This window comes from Nerophis ophidion, linkage group LG03 (assembly GCF_033978795.1).
Source record: "Nerophis ophidion isolate RoL-2023_Sa linkage group LG03, RoL_Noph_v1.0, whole genome shotgun sequence".
NCBI lineage: Eukaryota > Metazoa > Chordata > Actinopteri > Syngnathiformes > Syngnathidae > Nerophis > Nerophis ophidion.
The window spans coordinates 24,642,125-24,662,731 of NC_084613.1; the positions used below are offsets into that span (position 1 = coordinate 24,642,125).

The window sequence follows — 20,607 nt, forward strand, 5'->3', positions numbered from 1 at the left end:
AGGAGAGTCATTGCCAAGGCAGCTTTGCAGCAAAAGGAGTCCAGCGGGTTTGCAGACTGGAGTGTAGGTCAAACGCCACATAAGTCATTAGCGTGTGTCGTATATCGTGTAACGTGTGACTCGTGACAGGAGAGCGCACAGTGTGGAGATCACGTGTGGTTCGAGGCCAGTGCGTCAGGAGATGTATGTTACGTTGGCGAGCAGCACTGTCTGGCAAAATCCTTGGTAAGTCAGAGCGCCCTGTCGATAGTACATCATGATAAAGTTGACTTCTGGCCTCCCGCAGCAAAAGTCAGCAGCCAGAGAGAAATGTGCGGCCTGTAAGATTTCAGTGCACGTGACGTGCATGGAGCAGCTGGACAAGGTGAGCTTGGTCGCGGCGTAGGTGGAATACCTCAGAGTCATGTTCTCGTTGGCATCTTCAGATCAACTTCAAGTGTAAACCCTCGTTCCGGGAGACGGGGTCTCGCACGGCTCGAGAGGTCAGCTGATCGTAAGAACACGTGACCTCGGAACTGTGTTTGACACTTCACCATCACCCGGTTATTGTCTTGCAGGGCAACGCCATGCGCCACCATTGGGTCCATCGGCGACGCCAGGCGGGAAAATGCCGCCAATGTGGAAAGGTCAGCTTTCACCTGTAGACGTGATTCGACAGGTTTATGCACAACTAACTAGTCACGTTTTTGTCCCGCAGGGATTCCAAGCCAAGTTTTCATTTCACAGCAAAGAGATTGTCGCCATCAGCTGCTCGTGGTGCAAACAGGCAGTACATCTCATTGTCATCAGGCTTACCGAGTTTTGTCAGCCCCTAAAATATTTTCCACATCAACGCTTAGGTGGTACTTTAAATATCCTCAGCAACAAAAAAAGTTTGCACATCAATCTACTTCAGCCCAAATATAAATATAAATATTAAATATTAATTTTAATTCGGAAATTTTAAATGCTTTGAAGATAAGGATAGTTAAATAACTATTTTGTAAATTTAAAAATAAAAACATAAACAAAAAATGTACAGTCTATCCTTTATATACACAGTGAAAACTCGATTTACGAACTAAGAAAAATAGCTCCCCCTAAGAAACAATGTAAACATGAATAATTGGTTTAAGCCACGACAAAAGTCTCTATTTTAGTAAACACACACACATGGAATATACTAACCCCATTTCCATATGAGTTGGGAAATTGAGTTAGATGTAAATATAAACGGAATACAATGATTTGCAAATCCTTTTCAACCCATATTCAATAGAATGCACTACAAAGACAAGATATTTGATGTCCAAACTCAAAAACTTTTTTCTTTTTTTTTTTGTTGCCTTCACAGATTACCCATGCCTTGGGCACTAATACACCCCCATACCATCACAGATGCTGGCTTTTGAACTTTGCGCCTATAACAATCCGGAGGGTTATTTTCCTCCTTGTTCCGGAGGACACCATGTCCACAGCTTCCCAATATTATTCGAAATGTCAACTCGTCAGACCTCTTCCACTTTGCATCGGTCCATTTTAGATGAGCTCGGGCCCAGTGAAGCCGGCGGCGTTCCTGGGTGTTGTTGATAAATGGCTTTCACTTTGCATAGTAGAGTTTTAACTTGCACTTACAGATGTAGTGACCAACTGTAGTTACTGACAGTGGTTTTATGAAGTGTTCCTGAGCCCATGTGGTGATATCCTTTACACACTGATGAGGGATCAAAGGTCTGTAATATCATCGCTTACGTGCAGTGATTTCTCAAGATTCTTTGAACCTTTTGAGGATTTTACGGACCGTATATGGTAAAATCCCTAAATTCCTTGCAATAGCTCGTTGAGAAATGTTTTTCTAAAACTGTTCGACAATTTGCTTACAAATTGGTGACCCTCGCCCCATCCTTGTTTGTGAATTACTTAGCATTTCATGGATGCTGCTTTTATACCCAATCATGGCACCCACCTGTTCCCAATTAGCCTGCACACCTGTGGGATGTTCCAAATAAGTGTTTGATGAGCATTCCTTAACTTAATCAGTATTTTTTGCCACCTTTCCCAACTTCTTTGTCACATGTTGCTGGCATAAAAATTTTTTTTTTTATCAGTTTTAACATTAAATATGTTGTCTTTGTAGCATATTCAACTGAATATGGGTTGAAAATGATTTGCAAATCATCGTATTCTGTTTATATTTACATCTACCACAATTTCCCAACTCATTTGGAAACAAGGTTTGTATATATATATATATATATATATATACACACACACACACACACACACACATATATATATATATATATATATATATATATATATATATATATATATATATATACACATATACATTTAAATATACCGGTATACATATATACACTCATATATATATATATATATCCATCCATCCATCCATTTTCTACCGCTTATTCCCTTTCGGGGTCGCGGGGGGCGCTGGCGCCTATCTCAGCTACAATCGGGCGGAAGGTAGGGTACACCCTGGACAAGTCGCCACCTCATCACAGGGCTAACACAGATAGACAGACAACATTCACACTCACATTCACACACTAGGGCCAATTTAGTGTTGCCAATCAACCTATCCCCAGGTGCATGTCTTTGGAAGTGGGAGGAAGCCGGAGTACCCGGAGGGAACCCACGCATTCACGGGGAGAACATGCAAACTCCACACAGAAAGATCCCGATATATATATATATATATACATCAATCATAGTGGATCTAACATAACCGTGAGAGTCCAGTCCAAAGTAGATCCAATATAGTATGGAGAGTCTCGTCCAAAGTGGAGCCAGCAGGAAACCATCCCAAGCGGAGGCGGATCAGCAGCGCAAAGATGTCCCCAACCGATACGCAGGCAAGCGGTCCATCCTGGGTCCGGACTCTGGACGAGCGGTCCATCCTGGGTCCCGATTCCGGACAGCCAGTACTTCATCCATGGCCACCGGACCGGACCCCCTCCACAAGGGAGAGGGGGACATAGGACATCTCTCCAGACTGATTTGTTGGCTTTTTGGACCCATATTGAGTAGGAAAATAGACAAAACTTGGTGAATGTCGAGAAAAGAAACATAGGCTGAAGCACTGAGAAGTGGCGGACGAGTGATGGCATGTGTAAACAAGATGTGACATGGGAGGCTGTGCCCCTAGTGTACTGTACTGCACAATAATAGATTTCCCAAAATGGCCACGCCATAAGGCTTCTTGTGGCACAAGAAATAAATAAGTTAATGAAATGTTCGTACACTAAGACTTTTGCCCACAGAGGCACATTTTGCTCCATCTAAAGGTTTGTAAATCAAAAAAGCTTGCAAATAGAGGGGTTCTTAAATCGAGGTTCAACTGTGTATAGATATTTCCCACATTTACACAATTAGTGTATCTATCATTAATAGTGATCATTTTATTAACAAAAGACAATTAACAAAATAGTCAATTGTGCAAATGTAGCTGCATGCTTTGAATGGGTAAAAGTAGTACCATCTGGTGGACAAAAAAATACTACTCACTTGTTACAATTTAAATTCTAACATTCGAAAAGCACTTGGAGAGTGGAGACCTCTACAAGGCCCAATAGCAGTAGTACTAGTAAATAATCTTTGAAAAAAATCCACAATGTAATCACTTGTTCCTTGTCCAATTTCTGACATTTCCTGAAAATGTAATCAAAAGCTATCTTAAGTGGAATGAAATAAACGGACTGAAGCATCTGGTTAGTCATTATTTTTGTAGAGTTACATTCAATTAGTTAGCATTACCGAGCTAGCATGCGCAGGCTAATGATGATGATGCAGCATTGTGTGTTTCAGTACCACAACAAGGTGACGTGTTTCATGCTGCAACACATCGAAGAGTTCTGCTCACTTGGCGCCCATGCCGCCGTCATCATCCCGCCCACATGGATCCTGCGAGTGAGGCGCCCTCAGGTAGGTGTTCGCACACACACCGACGGACGGAGAGAAACACGAGGTGTGATGTGTTGCCTGTCTCGTAGTCGTCGCTGAAGTCGAGCAAGAAGAAAAAGACGTCATTAAAAGTCAACAAGACCAACAAGAAGGGAGCAGAGGTCAGAGGGTGGTGCCACCTATTGTTTGGCTTAGCTGTATCCATATGTAGCATATCTGCTGTGCTTGATGTGTTAGCTCCAAGATGGCCGCTGGAAGCCCTTCTTGATCAAGCCCCGCCCCTCTCATCTCATGAAGCCCCTACTGGTTTTTGTCAACCCCAAGAGCGGCGGAAATCAGGTTGAACATGACAGAACTTCACATGATGCGTCACATGATGCGTTGCCTAAAGCTGTATTTGTGACCGACAGGGCGCCAAAATAATCAAGTCGTTCATGTGGTACCTGAACCCTCGACAGGTGTTTGACCTGACCAGGGGAGGACCTGAGCAGGGGTGAGACATGTGGACTGCATGACCTTTGAACTCTGTCCTGAAATATTCTCTGCCACTTGAAAAAGCTTTGGTTTTTTTGTTTTTTTTCTTCAGATTGGAGCTTTTTGCTAAAGTTCCCAATTTAAGGATCCTGGTGTGTGGCGGCGATGGCACGGTGAGCACAAGTGCTTTAGTATAGTAGTGTAGTATAGTAGTGTAGTATAGCAGTGTAACTTAGCAGTGTAGTATAGCGACGTAACATAGCAGCCTATAGCACTGTAGAATAGCATGTTAAAATACAGTAGAGGTGGAACAAAGCTATGTAGTTGTTTTATGAATTTTTTTATGGATCTTCTGAAAATGTGACCAAATCTGCTGGGTCAAAACTATACAAACAGCAACATACATGATAAATTTTGGTGATGTAGAAAAGTTAAAAGTCGAATCAAATTAGCTTCATGACATGGCCTCTTAAAGGCCTACTGAAACCCACTACTACCGACCACGCAGTCTGATAGTTTATACATAAATGATGAAATTTTAACATTGCAACACATGCCAATACGGCCAGTTTAGTTTGCTAAATTACAAATTTAAATTCCCCGCGGAGTTTCTTGTTGAAAACGTCGCGGAATGATGATGCGGAATGAGTATGCGTATGATGACGCGTGCGCGTGACGTCTTGGGTTGGAGCGGACATATTAGCCCAGCACCACACACGGCTAAAAGTCGTCTCTTTTCATCGCGCAATTATACAGTAATTTGGACATCTGTGTTGCTGAATATTTTGCTATTTTTTCAATTAATAATGGAGACTATAGATAAGAATGCTGTTGGTAGAAAGCGGTGGATTGCAGCTGCGTGAAGCTTTAACACAGAGCGGTCAAGCGAACATGTTTCTCTACGTCAACAAGCAAGTTTTTGGATTGGAAAATTGTGATATTAAGTCAGGTCTTACCGGAGACTTCATTGGATTATGGGACCTCCTGCAGCAGCTGTCAAAAAAGCAGCTGTGGTCTTGGCTCCTCCATGGCTTCTCTCAGACACTGGCATTCACCACAGCCATCCGACTTTCAGGTATGTCTTTAGAATCTCACAAAAATACTATTAACACAATAAACAGGTAAGGATTTTCCAGAATTATCCTAGTAAATGTGTCTAAATAAATCTGAAACGCTACCACTGCCGCCGCCCGCAGCCGTCGCTTTTTAATTAATTAATTTTTTTAGTGCCTCACTTTAACTTTCCTCATCCACAAATCTTTCATCCTCGCTCAAATTAATGGGGAAATCATCGCTTTCTCGGTCCGAATAGCGCTTGCTGCTGGAGGCTATGATTATAAACAATGTTCAGATGTGAGGAGCCCTACAACCCATGACGTCACGCGCACATCGTCTGCTACTTCCGGTAAAGGCAAAGCTTTTTTATTAGCGACCAAAAGTTGCAAACTTTATCGTCAATGTTCTCTACTAAATCCTTTCAGCAAAAATATGGCAATATCGCGAAATGATCAAGTATGACACATAGAATGAACCTGCTATCTCCGTTTAAATAAGAAAATCTCATTTCAGTAGGCCTTTAACTTCATGATAATGATTGACGACATCTGTTGAGTTCTCTGAGCCCGTTTAATTGGGACTCATGTGATGCAGTCATTAGACTCGTAAACTCGGTTACAAGCGCAACAATGGGAAAGTCAAAGGAACTCAGCACAGATCTGAATACACAAATCATTGACTTGAACAAATCAGGAAAGTCACTTGGAGTCATTTCAAAGCAGCTTAAGATCCCAAGAGCAACTGTGCAGACAATTGTTCGTAAGTATAAAGTGCATGGCACAGTTTTGTCACTGCCACGATCAGGAAGAAAACACAAGATATTGCCTGCTGCTGAGAGAAAATTTGTCAGGATGATCAATAAGCAGGAAGCCAGTGCAGGTGAGCCACTATAGGCGTAATATGATCAAACTTTCTTGTTCTTGTTAAAAGTCTAGCAGCCACATTTTGTACTAACTGTAATCTTTTAATGCTAGACATAGGGAGGCCCGAAAATAATACGTTACAGTAATCGAGATGAGATGTGACGAACGCATGAATAATGATCTCAGCGTCCCTAGTGGACAAAATGGAACAAATTTTAGCAATATTACTGGGGTGAAAGAAGGCCGTTTTAGTAACACTCTTAATGTGTGACTCAAACGAGAAAGTTGGGTCGAAGATAATACCCAGATTCTTTACCGAGTCGCCTTGTGTATTTGTTTGGTTATCAAATGTTAAGGTGGTATAATTAAATACCGGTAGGTGTCGGTGTCTAGCAGGACCGATAATCAGGATTTCCGTTTTCTTAGCATTGAGTTGCAAAAAGTCAACGGACATCCATTGTTTAAATTCATTAAGACACGCCTCCAGGTGACTACAATCCGGTGTGTTGGTCAGCTTTGGGGGCATGTAGAGTTGGGTTTCATCAGGATAACATTGAAAGCTAATACCTTATTTGCGTATGCCACCTAGCGGCAGCATGTAGATACTGAAGAGTACAGGGCCAAGAACTAAACCCTGTGGAAATCCGCACGTTACCTTAACATACTCTGAGGTCACATCAGTGCGTGTTGGATGAATCTTTCGTCAGACCAAAGGGGCAAGGCGAGAAGGCAGTCCATGGGCAAGCAAGAGGTCGGGGGCTGGAGAGAAGCAACAAGGTCCATGTCCAAGTAGGATTTGAGGATCGAGAGAGGCAGTCAAGAATCCAAGTTGAGGCACACAGCTCGATCACGGGAAACAGAGGGAACACTGCGGGAAAAAAAGAGGACATAAGACACAGGGAAGCCACAGAGAGAACAAGTACGCAGAGAGAAGCCAGAGACGGGATGCTCACTATGAAGAGTGAACTACGTTCCGGCACTGGATATCCGGGTCCGCTGGTCTTTATGCTGTCTGTCCTCATCAGACCCAGGTGCACTGATTGGTGATCGCCTGCAGCATTGCAGGCGCTTTGCCGCAATGCAGGAAGAGCGAGCAGGAGCGTGTCCCGTCGCGCTTCTAGTGGAGGTGCCGGCTGTGCTTGCAGCAGATGACATGCGGGATTGCGCATGCGCCGTCACAGTTCCCCCCTCCTTAGGCGAGGCAACCTACAAGCGACGGGAAGCATCGGGGTTGGCATGGCAGAAATCCTCAAGAACAGAGGGATCGGCAAGGTAGGAGGCTGGCACCCAAGATCTGTCCTCTGGTCCATAACCCTCCCAGTCGACCAGGTGTACGAACCCCCTACCGTGACGACGGACCCTGAGGATTTCCTTGACCGTCCACACCCGGTCGCTATTCTCCAGGAACCTAGGAGGGGGTGGGGAAGGGGTAGAAGGGGACAGAGTGCTCTCCGCTACCGGCTTAATCTGGAAGACATGAACTACCGGGTGTCGCTTGACCGAGGGTGGGAGAGCCGACTTGACAGATGCAGGATTAATAACTGAAACAATCGGGTAAGGCCCAACATAGCGTGGGGCAAATTTTTTAGAGGATCCCTGTAGAATGAAGTCTTTGGCAAACAACATAAAAAGTTGTCCGGAATGGTAGGATGGAGCAGTGATGCGGCGCCAGTTGGCGCTGCGGCGCCTCCTCTCCTGGGCTCTTTCAAGTGCCGCACAAGCGGCTCTTCACACCCTCTGACAGCGCTTAACAAGGGCCCTCGTTGAAGGAACTGCAATCTCTTGTTCCTGCTGGGGAACACAGGGGGTTGGTACCCCAGTGAGCACTCAAAAGGGACATACCGGTAGCGGACCTCTTCATGGCGTTGTAGGAGTACCTGACCCAGGGAAGGAACTTGCTCCACGAGGCTGGCGGATGTTTAGCAACACAGCGCAGCATGGTCTCTGAGACTGCTCTGATGGTCCGCCACAGAGCCTGACTGTGGCTGCTTAGTTCCCTCAGCTTGTCTGATGGTAGACGACGCCACGAATCCTCTAGCACAGGCCGGTAACAGGCCGCAGAAGAATTTTTTATTAATTTTTACTTTTATTTTTTTATTAAATCAACATTAAAAACACAAGATACACTTACAATTAGTGCACCAACCCAAAAACCCTCCTCTTTTCATGACAAAAAAAAAAATAAATAAAGCTGCGCCCTGGTCCGCAGCTACAAAAAGGTTGGGGACCACTGCTCTAGCAATTTAACACACCAGTGTAACTTAGTAGTGCAACTCACTAATGTAACTTCTTAGGGTAGAATTGCAGTGTAAACTTAGGAGTGTAGCATAGCAGTGTACCTTGGTAGTGTAGTGTGGCAAAGCAATTCAACATGAATATAACTTAGTAGTGTAGCTTAGCGGTGTAACTCACTCATGTAATCTAGCAGTGTAGAATAGCAGCGTAACAGCGTAGAAATGTAACATAACGGCGTAACTTAGTAGTGTAGTTTAGCAGTGTAACTCACTAATATAACTTAGTATGGTAGCATAACAGTGTAACTTACTAGTGTAATTGAGGAGTGTAGCATAGCAGCGTAACTTAGTAGTATGGCATAGCAATTTTACATAACTGTGTAACTTAATAGTGTAGTTTAGCCGTGTAACTCACTAATGTAACTTAGTAGAATAGCATGGCAGTGTAAATTACTAGTGTAATTTAGGAGTGTAACATAGCAGCGTAACTTAGTAGTGTGGCATAGCAATTTAATATAAGACCGTAACCCAGTAGTGTAGTTTTGCTGTGTAATTCACTATTTTTACCTAATAGTGTAGCTTAGCACAGCAAGATACTAGTGTAACTTAGTACTGTAGAATAGCAATATATCAGTGTAACATAATACTGCAGTATAGAAAGTACTGCAAAGATAAATGCGTAGCCATGTATTGGGTGTGTGCAGGTGGGATGGATCTTGTCCGTGTTGGACCAGCAGAAGCTCGTCCCCCAACCACCCGTGGCCGTCCTTCCCCTGGGAACAGGAAACGACTTGGCGAGAACCCTCAATTGGGGAGGGGTGAGCTGTCTTGTCCTCCTGCTCCGGTCGTCATAGCGACGCTCTGTTGATGCGCGCACTCGTCCTCGCAGGGTTACACGGACGAGCCCCTCGCCAAAATCCTGTCCCACGTGGAGGACGGGAACGTGGTTCAGCTGGACCGCTGGAACGTACGCGTGGAGGCCAACAAACTTTGCGAGGGAAGCGACGAGCATCAGGCCAACAAGGTTAGTCAAGGTCACACTTAAAACAACAACGGTACTAATATTGATGTTAGCACTTATGCTAACAATGATGCTAACAATAATGCCAATATTGATGTTAACAATGATGCTAACAATGACGCTAACACTTATGCTAACAATGATGCCAATATTGATGTTAACAATCGTGCCAACACTGATGCTAACAATGATTTTCAAAATGATGCTAACACTAATACTAATAATCATGCTAACATTGATGCTACCAATAATACTAACACTAATTCTAACAATGATGTTAATATTGATGTTAACAATGCTGCTAACAAGGATGCTAACACTGATGTAAACATTGATGCTAACATTGATAGTAACATTAATCCCATACTTGCCAACCTTGAGACCTCCGATTATGGGAGGTGGGGGGTAGCGGGCGTGGTCAGCGGTGGGCCGTAGGCGTGGTTGGGGTGAGGGGTGTGGTTAAGAGGGGTAGCGTATAATTCACCAACTCGAGTATTTCATACATATGAAATACTTGACTTTCAGTGAATTCTAGCTATATATATTTATTTTATTATATATATAAATAAAAGAAATAGTTGAATTTCCGACAGCACCTATCAATTACACAGTAATAAAAAAACAGTTATTCTACTAACTGTACTGTGCTTGCTGGTTACTAAAAAAAACATCAACACTTACCTTTCACTATTTGAGTAATCTTTGTTCTGCCATTTGCGTATTGGCGGGCGAACTCCGAATCCGGGAACATTCTTCACGGATTTGTTGTAGACATCCGCAAATGAGAACGGGATGTTGCTTCCAGCCATCAGCATAGCCATCTTTGTCTCAGCATAAGATACACCATCGGTTCTCCATTTTGCGAGGTGGGCCATAGTTCGGGGTTGTGAACGATGCTGCGCTGCGGACGCTTTGTGCTTCGCTGACTGACCGTTCATGGCTGAGTATATCCTTTCGGCCGCCGTGTTCAATGGAGAAGTCTGTTCTACAAAATTTACAGGCAACATACCTCTTCGAACTCTCCTGGATAAACTGAAATTCTTGTTTCCAATCGTTCTGGAACTTGCAAGCGTATTTCTTCATTTTGCTCGTCGACTGTGTAATATGTTGGGTTGGAGTCAATAACCAGGCGACGTGATGAATTGAAGTCTCTTTACTGTGGGCTTCAGAACAGACTCCCCCTAATGCATGTTCCTTGACTGCACTTAAATGTAGAATATATTTACATTCTACTCCATGTACAGTAGATGGCAGTATTGTCCTGTTTATGAGGGTCACAACATTGAGTCAAGTCTGGAGCTGGAGGGGGCGTGGCCTCCAGCTCCGCCTGAATTTCGGGAGATTTTCGGGAGAAAATTTGTCCCGGGAGGATTTCGGGAGAGGCGCTGGATTTCGGGAGTCTCCCGGAAAATCGGGGAGGGTTGGCAAGAATGATTAATCCTGACAATTATGCTAACAATGATACTAACAATGATGCTATTATTTATCCTGACAATGATGCTAACATTGATGCTAACATTAATCCTGACAATGATGCTAACAATGATACTAACAATGATGCTATTGTTGATCGTGACAATGATGCTAACACTGATGCTTACAATGATACTTTATCCTTGGAGCTCCCCGTGGACGTGTTCAACAACTACTTCAGCCTAGGCTTCGACGCTCACGTTACGCTGGGCTTCCATGAGTCTCGAGGTTAGTCAATCTTTGATCACATTACCCCGACTGACCTCCTCCAGGTGACTGACTATTGTCTATGAAGTTTCTCATTCATTCATTGTCACCTCAGGGCATTCAATAGATCGCAACTGGACTTGAAATAGGTTTCACCGCTTGCATCAAAACAGTTGTTTTTTCTCACTACGATAGTGCGAAACTATCCTTGCCTAGGGACACCCTCCGGGTTGTGGCACAAGTCTCTGGGCTAGATTTGACCAATATAAGTCTATGAGCACGAACTGGTGAAGCCGACCCGGATGAGCAACGAAACGTCTTCCAAGACAAACCAAACAGTCCAGTTGCGATCGATTGAATGCCCTGAGGTGACTGACTACTTATTGTTTCCTTTTTCAGAGGCCAACCCTGAAAAGTTCAACAGTCGCCTTAGAAACAAAATATTCTACGCTGGGGTGAGCTCATATTTCCATAATAACATACAGTATCTATCTATATCTATCTATCTATTAATACATTAATGTGGGTTTCAGACAGCATTTTCAGACTTCCTCAGTGGGAATTCCAAAGATTTGTCCAAGCACATCACAGTTGTGGTGAGTAGGAAGAAGCGTGCCGCCATCTTTGCTTATGACTGACCACTTTTGTGCGTCTTTAGTGTGACGGCGTGGACTTGACAGCTAAAGTCCAGGAGCTGAAGCTCCAGTGTCTTCTCTTCCTCAACATCCCCAGGTAACTCCCAATCTGTCAGTCATGTGGCTCTTTGCTACCACGTTGCTAACTCTAAACTGTGCTGCAGATACTGTGCTGGGACGACGCCTTGGGGTCACCCCGGCGAAAATTACGACTTTGAGCCGCAGCGCCTTGATGACGGCTGCATCGAGGTCATCGGCTTCACCATGACTTCTCTGGTGAGAAATGATTCTGTCATTGTAGAGGCGGGGTCCAGTTTCTAAGAGAAGCTACTAGCTTAGCCTAGCCCAGTGACTCAGCTGGCTGCCTATTTTGCATCTTGTTTAATGTAGTCTCGTTAGTATAGTAGTATAACTGCATAGGGTCGAATAACAATGTAATATGAAAATATTATAGCGACGTAACGTAGCAATGTAATATAGCTGGGTAACACCTGTGTAGCATCGCATTGTTGAAACATACTAGTGTAAGCTAGTAGTGTAGCATAGCAGTGCACGATAGGAGCGCAACGTGGTAGAGTGGCCGTGCGCAACCCGAGGGTCCCTGGTTCAATCCCCACCTAGTACCAACCTCGTCACGTCCGTTGTGTCCTGAGCAAGACACTTCACCCTTGCTCCTGATGGGTGCTGGTTAGCGACTTGCATGGCAGCTCCCTCCATCAGTGTGTGAATGTGTGTGTGAATGGGTAAATGTGGAAGTAGTGTCAAAGCGTTTTGAGTACCTTGAAGGTAGAAAAGTGCTATGCTTTTATAACTTAGTAGTGTAGCAAAGCAGTGTAACATATTAGAGTAACTTAGTAGTGTGGCATAGCAGTGTGACATACTGGTGTAACTTAGTAGGGTAGCATATCAGTGTAACATACCAGTGTTACATAGTAGAGTAGCATATCAGTGTAACTTATAGGTGTGACTGAATACTGTAGCATAGCAGTGTAATTTACTAGTGAGATTCAGTAATGTAGCATAGCGGTGTAAGATACTAGCACAACTTAGAACTGTACCATATCAGAGTAACGTACTAGAGTAACTTAGTATTGTGGCATATCAGTGTAACATACTGGTGTAACCTAGTAGGGTAGCATACCCGTGTAACTTACTAGTGTGACTTTGTAGTGTAGCTTACTAGTGTGACTCAGTAATGTAGCACAGCAGTGTAACATACTAGTGTAACCAAGGAGGGTAGCATAGCAGTGTAATTTACTAGTGCAACTTAAGTAGTACAGTATATTTGTGTAACTTAGACAGATGGATACTTTATTCATCTCCAAGAGAAATACACAGTAGTAGTACTGTAGTAAAGCAATTGAACAGACTGTACTAGTGTAACTTAGTAGTATAGCATAGTAGGGTTACTAAGTGTGGTACAGCAGTGTAACATAGTAGTGTAGTATAACAATACTAGTGTAGCATAGCAGTATAATTTAACCTCTTAAGGCCCAAGCTGTTTGTTTGCATGCTTTTTTTTATTTCTCTATTTGGGCTTATTGGACCCTAATTACAATAAAAACTAAGAATCATCTTTTGATATGATGACCTTAGTCCATAAGTAACAAACGTGTACTTCAAGTTTAGTGACATGCTAATTCTTATTTTTGAACTCCATCCATCCATCCATTTTCTACCGCTTATTCCCTTTCGGGGTCGCGGGGGGCGCTGGCGCCTATCTCCGCCCTATTTTTGAACTTTTTTTTCCAAATTCCATTGTATGTTATACTCTTCTGACACCACCAGATGGCAGTATAAGTGTCCACATAAGCGGCCATAAGACCCCAATTCTGTAGTGCAGTGGTCCCCAACCACCGGGCCGCGGCTCGATTGGTACCAGGCCGCAGAATAATTTTTTATTAGTTTTTATTTTTTATTAAATCAACATAAAAAACACAAGATACACTTTTCATGCAAAAAAATTAAATAAAAATGAATAAATATATAAAAATTCCCCAAGCACCGCCCCCCACCCCCCCCCCCCCACCCCCCTCCCCCACCTCCCTAACTCCCTCCCCGCCGGTCCGCGGGACATATTAACAAACGTTGATCGGTCCGCAGCGACAAAAAGGTTGGGGACCACTGCTGTAGTGTACCCAATTTTGGAAATAAGAGCTAAAAGGTGCTGTCCACGCATGTGGCCACTAAGCCTTAAGACAGTGGTTCTCAAATGGGGGTACGCGTGCCCCTTGGGGTACTTGAAGGTATGCCAAGGGGTACGTGAGGTTTTTTTTTTAAATATTCTAAAAATAGCAAAAATTCAAAAATCCAATTGATTATTCAATATATCTATTGAATAATGATTCAACAAAATATGAATGTAAGTTCATAAACTGTGAAAAGAAATGCAACAGTGCAATATTCGGTTTTGACAGCCAGATTTTTTGTGGACATGTTCCATAAATATTGATGCTAAAGATTTATTTTTTTGTGAAGAAATGTTTAGAATTAAGTTCATGAATCCAAATTGATCTCTATTACAATCCCCAAAGAGGACACTTTAAGTTAATGATTACTGCTATGTGTAGAAATCTTTATTTATAATTGAATCACTTGTTTATTTTTCAACAAGTTTTTAGTTATTTTTATATCTTTTTTTTCAAATAGTTCAAGAAAGACCACTACAAATGAGCAATATTTTGCACTGTTATACACTTTAATAAATCAGAAACTGATGACATAGTGCTGTATTTTACTTCTTTATCTCTTTTTTCCAACCAAAAATGCTTTGCACTGATTTGGAGGTACTTGAATTTAAAAAAATGTTCACAGGGGGAACATCACTGAAAAAAGTATGTCGTGTCCTTGGGCAAAACACTTCACCCTTGCTCCTGATGGGTCCTGGTTAGCGCCTTGCATGGCAGCTCCCGCCATCAGTGTGTGAATGTGTGTGTTAATGGGTGAATGCAGAAATACTATCAAAGCACTTTGGGCTCCTTGAAAAGGGGTAGAAAAGTGCTATACAAGTACAACCATTTACCATTTAGACTGACCATACATCCTCTTTTCCCTGGACATGTCCCCTTTTGCGAAACTGTCCGGGGTGTCTTAAATGCCTCAAATGTCCGGGGTTTTGAGTCAGGGTTGCATGTATATTCAATGTACATACAAGATTAAGAAGGGGTTAAAATCAAACAAATTGTGTAGGTGTGCTGCACGCACCAGAATTCGTGAGGGAGGTGCTGGGACAGAGAGGGCGAGAGAGCGAGATAGTGGATCTGTTGTTAATCAAGGCATACTTGATCAACACCCATACAGGTCACACTGAGAGTGGCCGTATAAACAACTTTAAGACTGTTACAAATATGCACCACACTTTGAACCGACACCAAACAAGAATGACATACACATTTCGGGAGAACATCCGCACCGTAACACAACATAAACACATAACACAACAGAACAAATACCCAGAACCCTTTGCAGCACTATGTCTTCCGGGACACTACAATATACACCCCCTGCTACCACCCTCTGCACCTCAACCCCGATTATGTCACATCAAGTATTCCACTTTGAAAAATAATTTTGATGGAAGATTTTACATATTTTGTGTGTTTGCCATAAAAAAACATAGTTTTGTTTGACAAAAAAGGGCGGAAAACAAACAAACAAAAAAACAACATAAAAAAACTAAAATATTCTGAAATGAGGAATAGATCCAAAGTTGATGTAGACTCCAGAGATTTAAGCATAAAATATAAAATTATGTATGGTAAATAGGTTGTACTTGTATAGCACTTTTTCTACCCCTTTTTAAGGAGCGCAAAGTGCTTTGACAGTATTTCCGCATTCGCCGATTCACACACACATTCACACACTGACGGCGGGAGCTGCCATGCAAGGCGCTAACCAGGCCCCATCAGGAGCAAGGGTGAAGTGTCTTGCCCAAGTACACAACGGACGTGACTAGGATGGTAGAAGGTGGGGATTGAACCAGTAACCCTCAGATTGCTGGCACAGCCACTCTACTAACTTCGCCACGCCGGCCCCTGGCACACAATTATCATCATTTCATGACCCAAGAAAAACACTGTTTACACTTTTATACTGAAATGAATACACCTACAACTTAATAAATAAAAACATAGAAAAAACTACTAGCAGCGGTAAAGTTTAGATCCATGAAGGAAAGAAGAAAGTGAATGAATATTTATAACTAAATACATTTACATATGCATACAAATGTGTCTTCTTTTTTTTATTATTTAAATGTATTATTTGAATGAAGTAACGTTTATGACAACCTTTTTCCAAAACACAGTTTATATTGTGAGATATAACAGGACGATGCACGTTTATCATTTGTTTTCAAAACGCTTACAATAAAGTGGGACCCCAAAAATGTACTGTGGGACCCCATTTTTATGACTTAATGGGGCCAATGGGACAACATTGCTGTCAACAGAGCAGAAAAAAGGCTTTATTTGAATAAACATTATTTATAAAGCAAGTTCAAGTATCATTGGCAAAATTTTGGCGTGCTGCCCGCCTTGGCACGCATATCTGTGTCCTCTTTTTGGTATTTCAGAATATGGTCAGCCTAGTGTAGCATAGCAGTGAAACATTCCAGTGTAACTTAGTAGTGTAGCATAGCAGTGTAACATTCCAGTGTAACTTAGTAGTGTAGCATAGCAGTGGAATATTCCAGTGTAACTTAGTAGTGTAGCATAGCAGTGTAATATTCCAGTGTAATTTAGTAGTGTAGCATAGCAGTGTAACATTCCAGTGTAACTTAGTAGTGTAGCATAGCAGTGTAACATTCCAGTGTAACTTAGTAGTGTAGCATAGCAGTGGAATATTCCAGTGTAACTTAGTAGTGTAGCATAGCAGTGGAATATTCCAGTGTAATTTAGTAGTGTAGCATAGCAGTGTAACATTCCAGTGTAACTTAGTAGTGTAGCATAGCAGTGTAACATTCCAGTGTAACTTAGTAGTGTAGCATAGCAGTGTAACATTCCATTGTACCTTAGTAATGTAGCATAGCAGTGTAACATTCCAGTGTAACTTATTAGTGTAGCATAACAGTGCAACATTCCAGCGTAACAGCAGCATAGCAGTGTAACATTCCAGTATAACCTATTAGTGTAGCATAACAGTGCAACATTCCAGTGTAATTTAGTAGTGTCGCACAGCAGTGTAACATTCCAGTGTAACTTAGTAGTGTAGGATAACAGTGCAACATTGCAGTGTAACTTAGTAATGTAGCATAGCAGTGTAACATTCCAGTGTAACTTAGTAATGTAGCATAGCAGTGTAACATTCCAGTGTAACTTATTAGTGTAGCATAACAGTGCAACATTCCAGTGTAACAGCATAGCAGTGTAACATTCCAGTATAACCTATTAGTGTAGCATAACAGTGCAACATTCCAGTGTAACTTAGTAGTGTCGCACAGCAGTGTAACATTCCAATGTAACTTAGTAGTGTAGGATAGGAGTGTAATGTTCCAGTGTAACTTATTAGTGTAGCATAGCAGTGTGACATTCCAGTGTAACTTAGTAGTGTAGAATAGCAGTGTAACGTTCAGTGTAACTTAGTAGTGTAGCATAGCAGTGTAACGTTCAGTGTAACTTAGTAGTGTAGCATAGCAGTGTGACATTCCAGTGTAACTTAGTAGTGTAGAATAGCAGTGTAACGTTCAGTGTAACTTAGTAGTGTAGCATAGCAGTGTGACATTCCAGTGTAACTTAGTAGTGTAGAATAGCAGTGTAACGTTCAGTGTAACTTAGTAGTGTAGCGTAGCAGTGTGACATTCCAGTGTAACCTAGTATTGTAGCATAGCAGTGTAACATTCAAGTGTAACTTATTAGTGGCATAACAGTGCAAAATTCCAGTGTAACTTAATAGTGTAGCATAACAGTGCAAAATTCCAGTGTAACCTAGTATTGTAGCATAGCAGTGTAACATTCCAGTGTAACTCATTAGTGTGGCATAACAGTGCAAAGTTCCAGTGTAACTTAGTAGTTTATCATAACAGTGCAAAATTCCAGTGTAACTTAATAGTGTAGCATAGCAGTGTTACATTGCAGTGTAACTTGGTAGCGTAGCATAGCAGTGTTATATTCCAGTGTAACTTGGTAGCGTAGCATAGCAGTGTTACATTCCAGTGTAACTTAGTAGTGTTGCACAGCAGTGTAACATTTCAGTGTAACTTAGAAGTGCAGCATAGCAGTGTGACACACAAGTGCAACTTACTAGTGCAGTGAAACAGCACAATGTAGCTTAGCATGTTAGCATGTCAATCCTCAGGCCAGTGATGTGTGTGCGTCCAGGCCACGCTGCAGGTCGGAGGTCACGGCGAGAGGCTGCAGCAGTGCAAGGAAGTGACGCTGACCACCAACAAAGTCATCCCCGTACAAGTGGATGGTGAGCCATGCAAGCTGGCGCCCTCCATCATCCACATCAGCCTAAAGAACCGGGCCAACATGGTTCAGAAGTCCAAGAGGAGGTTCTCCATGGCGCACCTCAACAAGTAGGCGGAGTCATTAGCGTTTACCTTCACACAATCATGGTAGTCAATGTGTGTGTGTGTGTGTGTATAGTCAGGAGCTGGTCCCTGAGAAGCAAGAGGTTCAAGTAAACAAGATCAACATGGCCGCCTACCAAAGTCTCCATTACGACAAAAACCTGCTGAAGGAGTCGTGTGAGTCCACTAATCCATCAAGCACAATGACAAAAATCTTCTAAAACAAGGAGGTGACACTCTGTTGGTGTTGGTGCAGCGGTGCCTCTGGGCGTGGTGAGTGTGCCAGGGGACAGCGACCTGGAGACGTGTCGCCTCCTCATCCAGCGTCTTCACAACGACTCGGACCAGGTCTGACTCGGACACGTGCGGCTTTGCACGCCAGTGTCAAGCGTCAAGTGTGTGTGCCCTGTCTCATCAGGAAGGCGCGGCCGCGGCGGGCGACAAGATGTCAATCAACTGGTGCTTCCTGGACTGTGCGTTAACTTTCACTGCACCTTCGTCTCCCCCAGCGGCGACTGACAGCCATGTTTTTTTTTCAGGTACCACCGCCGACCGCTTCTACCGCATCGACAGAGCTCAGGTACGACATGGCGGGCGGTCGGGGTGGCCCCGCCTCCTGTCCTAACGCTAACAAGAAGTGTCTTCCAGGAGCACCTCAACTTGGTGAGCGACGTTTGCGAGGATGAGCTCTACATCCTGGACCCGGAGATCGACATCAAGGAGACATTGGCACCGCCCATCATGCCTGACCTGGTGCACCCCGACGAGCGCCAGGACCAGCTCCTCTGCAGGTCTTCTCTATCTTCATTAGCCACGCCCCTCAGTAGTTTTCTCGCCTTAAAGGGGAACATTATCACCAGACCTATGTAAGCGTCAATATATACCTTGATGTTGCAGAAAAAAGACCATATATTTTTTTAACCGATTTCCGAACTCTAAATGGGTGAATTTTGGCGAATTAAACGCATTTCCATTTTTCGCTTACCACGGTGACTTAACACATTACACACATCGAGTCTAATCAGCTCTGTTATTTTCTGTTTTTTCGTACCTTGGAGACATCATGCCTTGTCTGTGTGTTGTTGGAGGGTGTAACAACACGATCAGGGACGGATTCAAGTTGACTTACGTGGAGTGTGCTTCGATTAGTATGGCATGCTAATCGATGGAAACATGCTATTGAGGTTAGCTGTATGTACATTTGTAGCTATATTTGCATCCAGCCTAGCTATATTTGCATCCAGCCTTTCTCTCCACCCACATTCAATGCCAAACAAATACTTACCAATCGACGGATTTAAGTTGCTCCAGTGTCACAAGATGCGAAAGTCCCGATCGTTTGGTCTGCACATTTTACTGGCGATGCTAAGGCAGACATGGCACAGAGATGTATGGATATCCTGCAGATGCATTTCCAACGATAAAGTCAACGAAATCACAAAGGTGAGTTTTGTCGATGTTATTGACTTATGTGCTAATCAGACATATTTGGTCATGGCATGACTGCCAGCTAATCGATGCTAACATGCTATTTAGGCTAGCTGTATGTACATTTGTAGCTATATTTGCATCCAGCCTTTTCTACACAAACATTTAATGCCAAAAAAACACTTACCAATCGACGGATTTAAGTTGCTCCAGTGTCACAAGATGCGAAAGTCCCGATCGTTTGGTCTGCACATTTTACCGGCGATGCTACGACAGACATGGCACAGAGATGTATGGATATCCTGCGACACTCAATCGAAGGCGATCGCCGAATAGCGTCAATAGCTATTCGCTCAAAAGCTTCAGTTTCTTCTTCAATTTCGTTTTCGCTAACTGCCTCCATACTCCAACCATCCGTTTCAATACATGCGTAATCTGTTGAATCGCTTAAGCCGCTGAAATCCGAGTCTGAATCCGAGCTAATGTCGCTATATCTTGCTGTGCTATCCACCATGTTGGCATCACTAAATGATGTCACAGGAAAATTGAGGATGGATTTAAAGATAGCGAAAATCAGGCACTTAAAAGCCTTTTATCGGGATATTCCATGATGGGTAAAATTTTGAAAAAAAATTCAAAAAATTAAATAAGCTACTGGGAACTGATTTTTATTGGTTTTAACCCTTCTGAAATTGTGATAATGTTCCCCTTTAACAAGCGTCCTTCTTCTCTCTCGCCAGCTCTTCGAGCGATGTCGCCTCGCTTCACGCTGATGATGAAGGTACACATGTCTAAGCCTGCT

General features: G+C 43.0%; 1 protein-coding gene across 2 annotated transcripts in view; it reads left to right on the forward strand.

Annotated features, from left to right (window-relative positions):
* Positions 1 to 20,607, forward strand: part of LOC133549347 (diacylglycerol kinase zeta-like) — a 29,558-nt gene that overhangs the window by 8,455 nt on the left and 496 nt on the right. Inside the window, exons 2-26 of one of the 2 annotated variants that reach the window (XM_061894683.1) lie at positions 3 to 63; positions 130 to 225; positions 287 to 364; positions 426 to 482; positions 558 to 626; positions 698 to 769; positions 3,808 to 3,924; positions 3,993 to 4,064; positions 4,141 to 4,242; positions 4,314 to 4,396; positions 4,490 to 4,550; positions 9,235 to 9,348; positions 9,420 to 9,554; positions 11,174 to 11,252; positions 11,631 to 11,686; positions 11,765 to 11,827; positions 11,890 to 11,963; positions 12,031 to 12,142; positions 18,184 to 18,383; positions 18,454 to 18,554; positions 18,634 to 18,725; positions 18,796 to 18,850; positions 18,917 to 18,957; positions 19,026 to 19,168; positions 20,546 to 20,586. In XM_061894683.1, coding sequence (XP_061750667.1) covers positions 3 to 63; positions 130 to 225; positions 287 to 364; positions 426 to 482; positions 558 to 626; positions 698 to 769; positions 3,808 to 3,924; positions 3,993 to 4,064; positions 4,141 to 4,242; positions 4,314 to 4,396; positions 4,490 to 4,550; positions 9,235 to 9,348; positions 9,420 to 9,554; positions 11,174 to 11,252; positions 11,631 to 11,686; positions 11,765 to 11,827; positions 11,890 to 11,963; positions 12,031 to 12,142; positions 18,184 to 18,383; positions 18,454 to 18,554; positions 18,634 to 18,725; positions 18,796 to 18,850; positions 18,917 to 18,957; positions 19,026 to 19,168; positions 20,546 to 20,586 — 2,174 coding nt within the window. Of the gene's footprint in view, positions 1 to 2; positions 64 to 129; positions 226 to 286; positions 365 to 425; positions 483 to 557; positions 627 to 697; positions 770 to 3,807; positions 3,925 to 3,992; positions 4,065 to 4,140; positions 4,243 to 4,313; positions 4,397 to 4,489; positions 4,551 to 9,234; positions 9,349 to 9,419; positions 9,555 to 11,173; positions 11,253 to 11,630; positions 11,687 to 11,764; positions 11,828 to 11,889; positions 11,964 to 12,030; positions 12,143 to 18,183; positions 18,384 to 18,453; positions 18,555 to 18,633; positions 18,726 to 18,795; positions 18,851 to 18,916; positions 18,958 to 19,025; positions 19,169 to 20,545; positions 20,587 to 20,607 lie in introns of those variants that run through there. The other variant, XM_061894684.1, reaches the window with a different exon arrangement.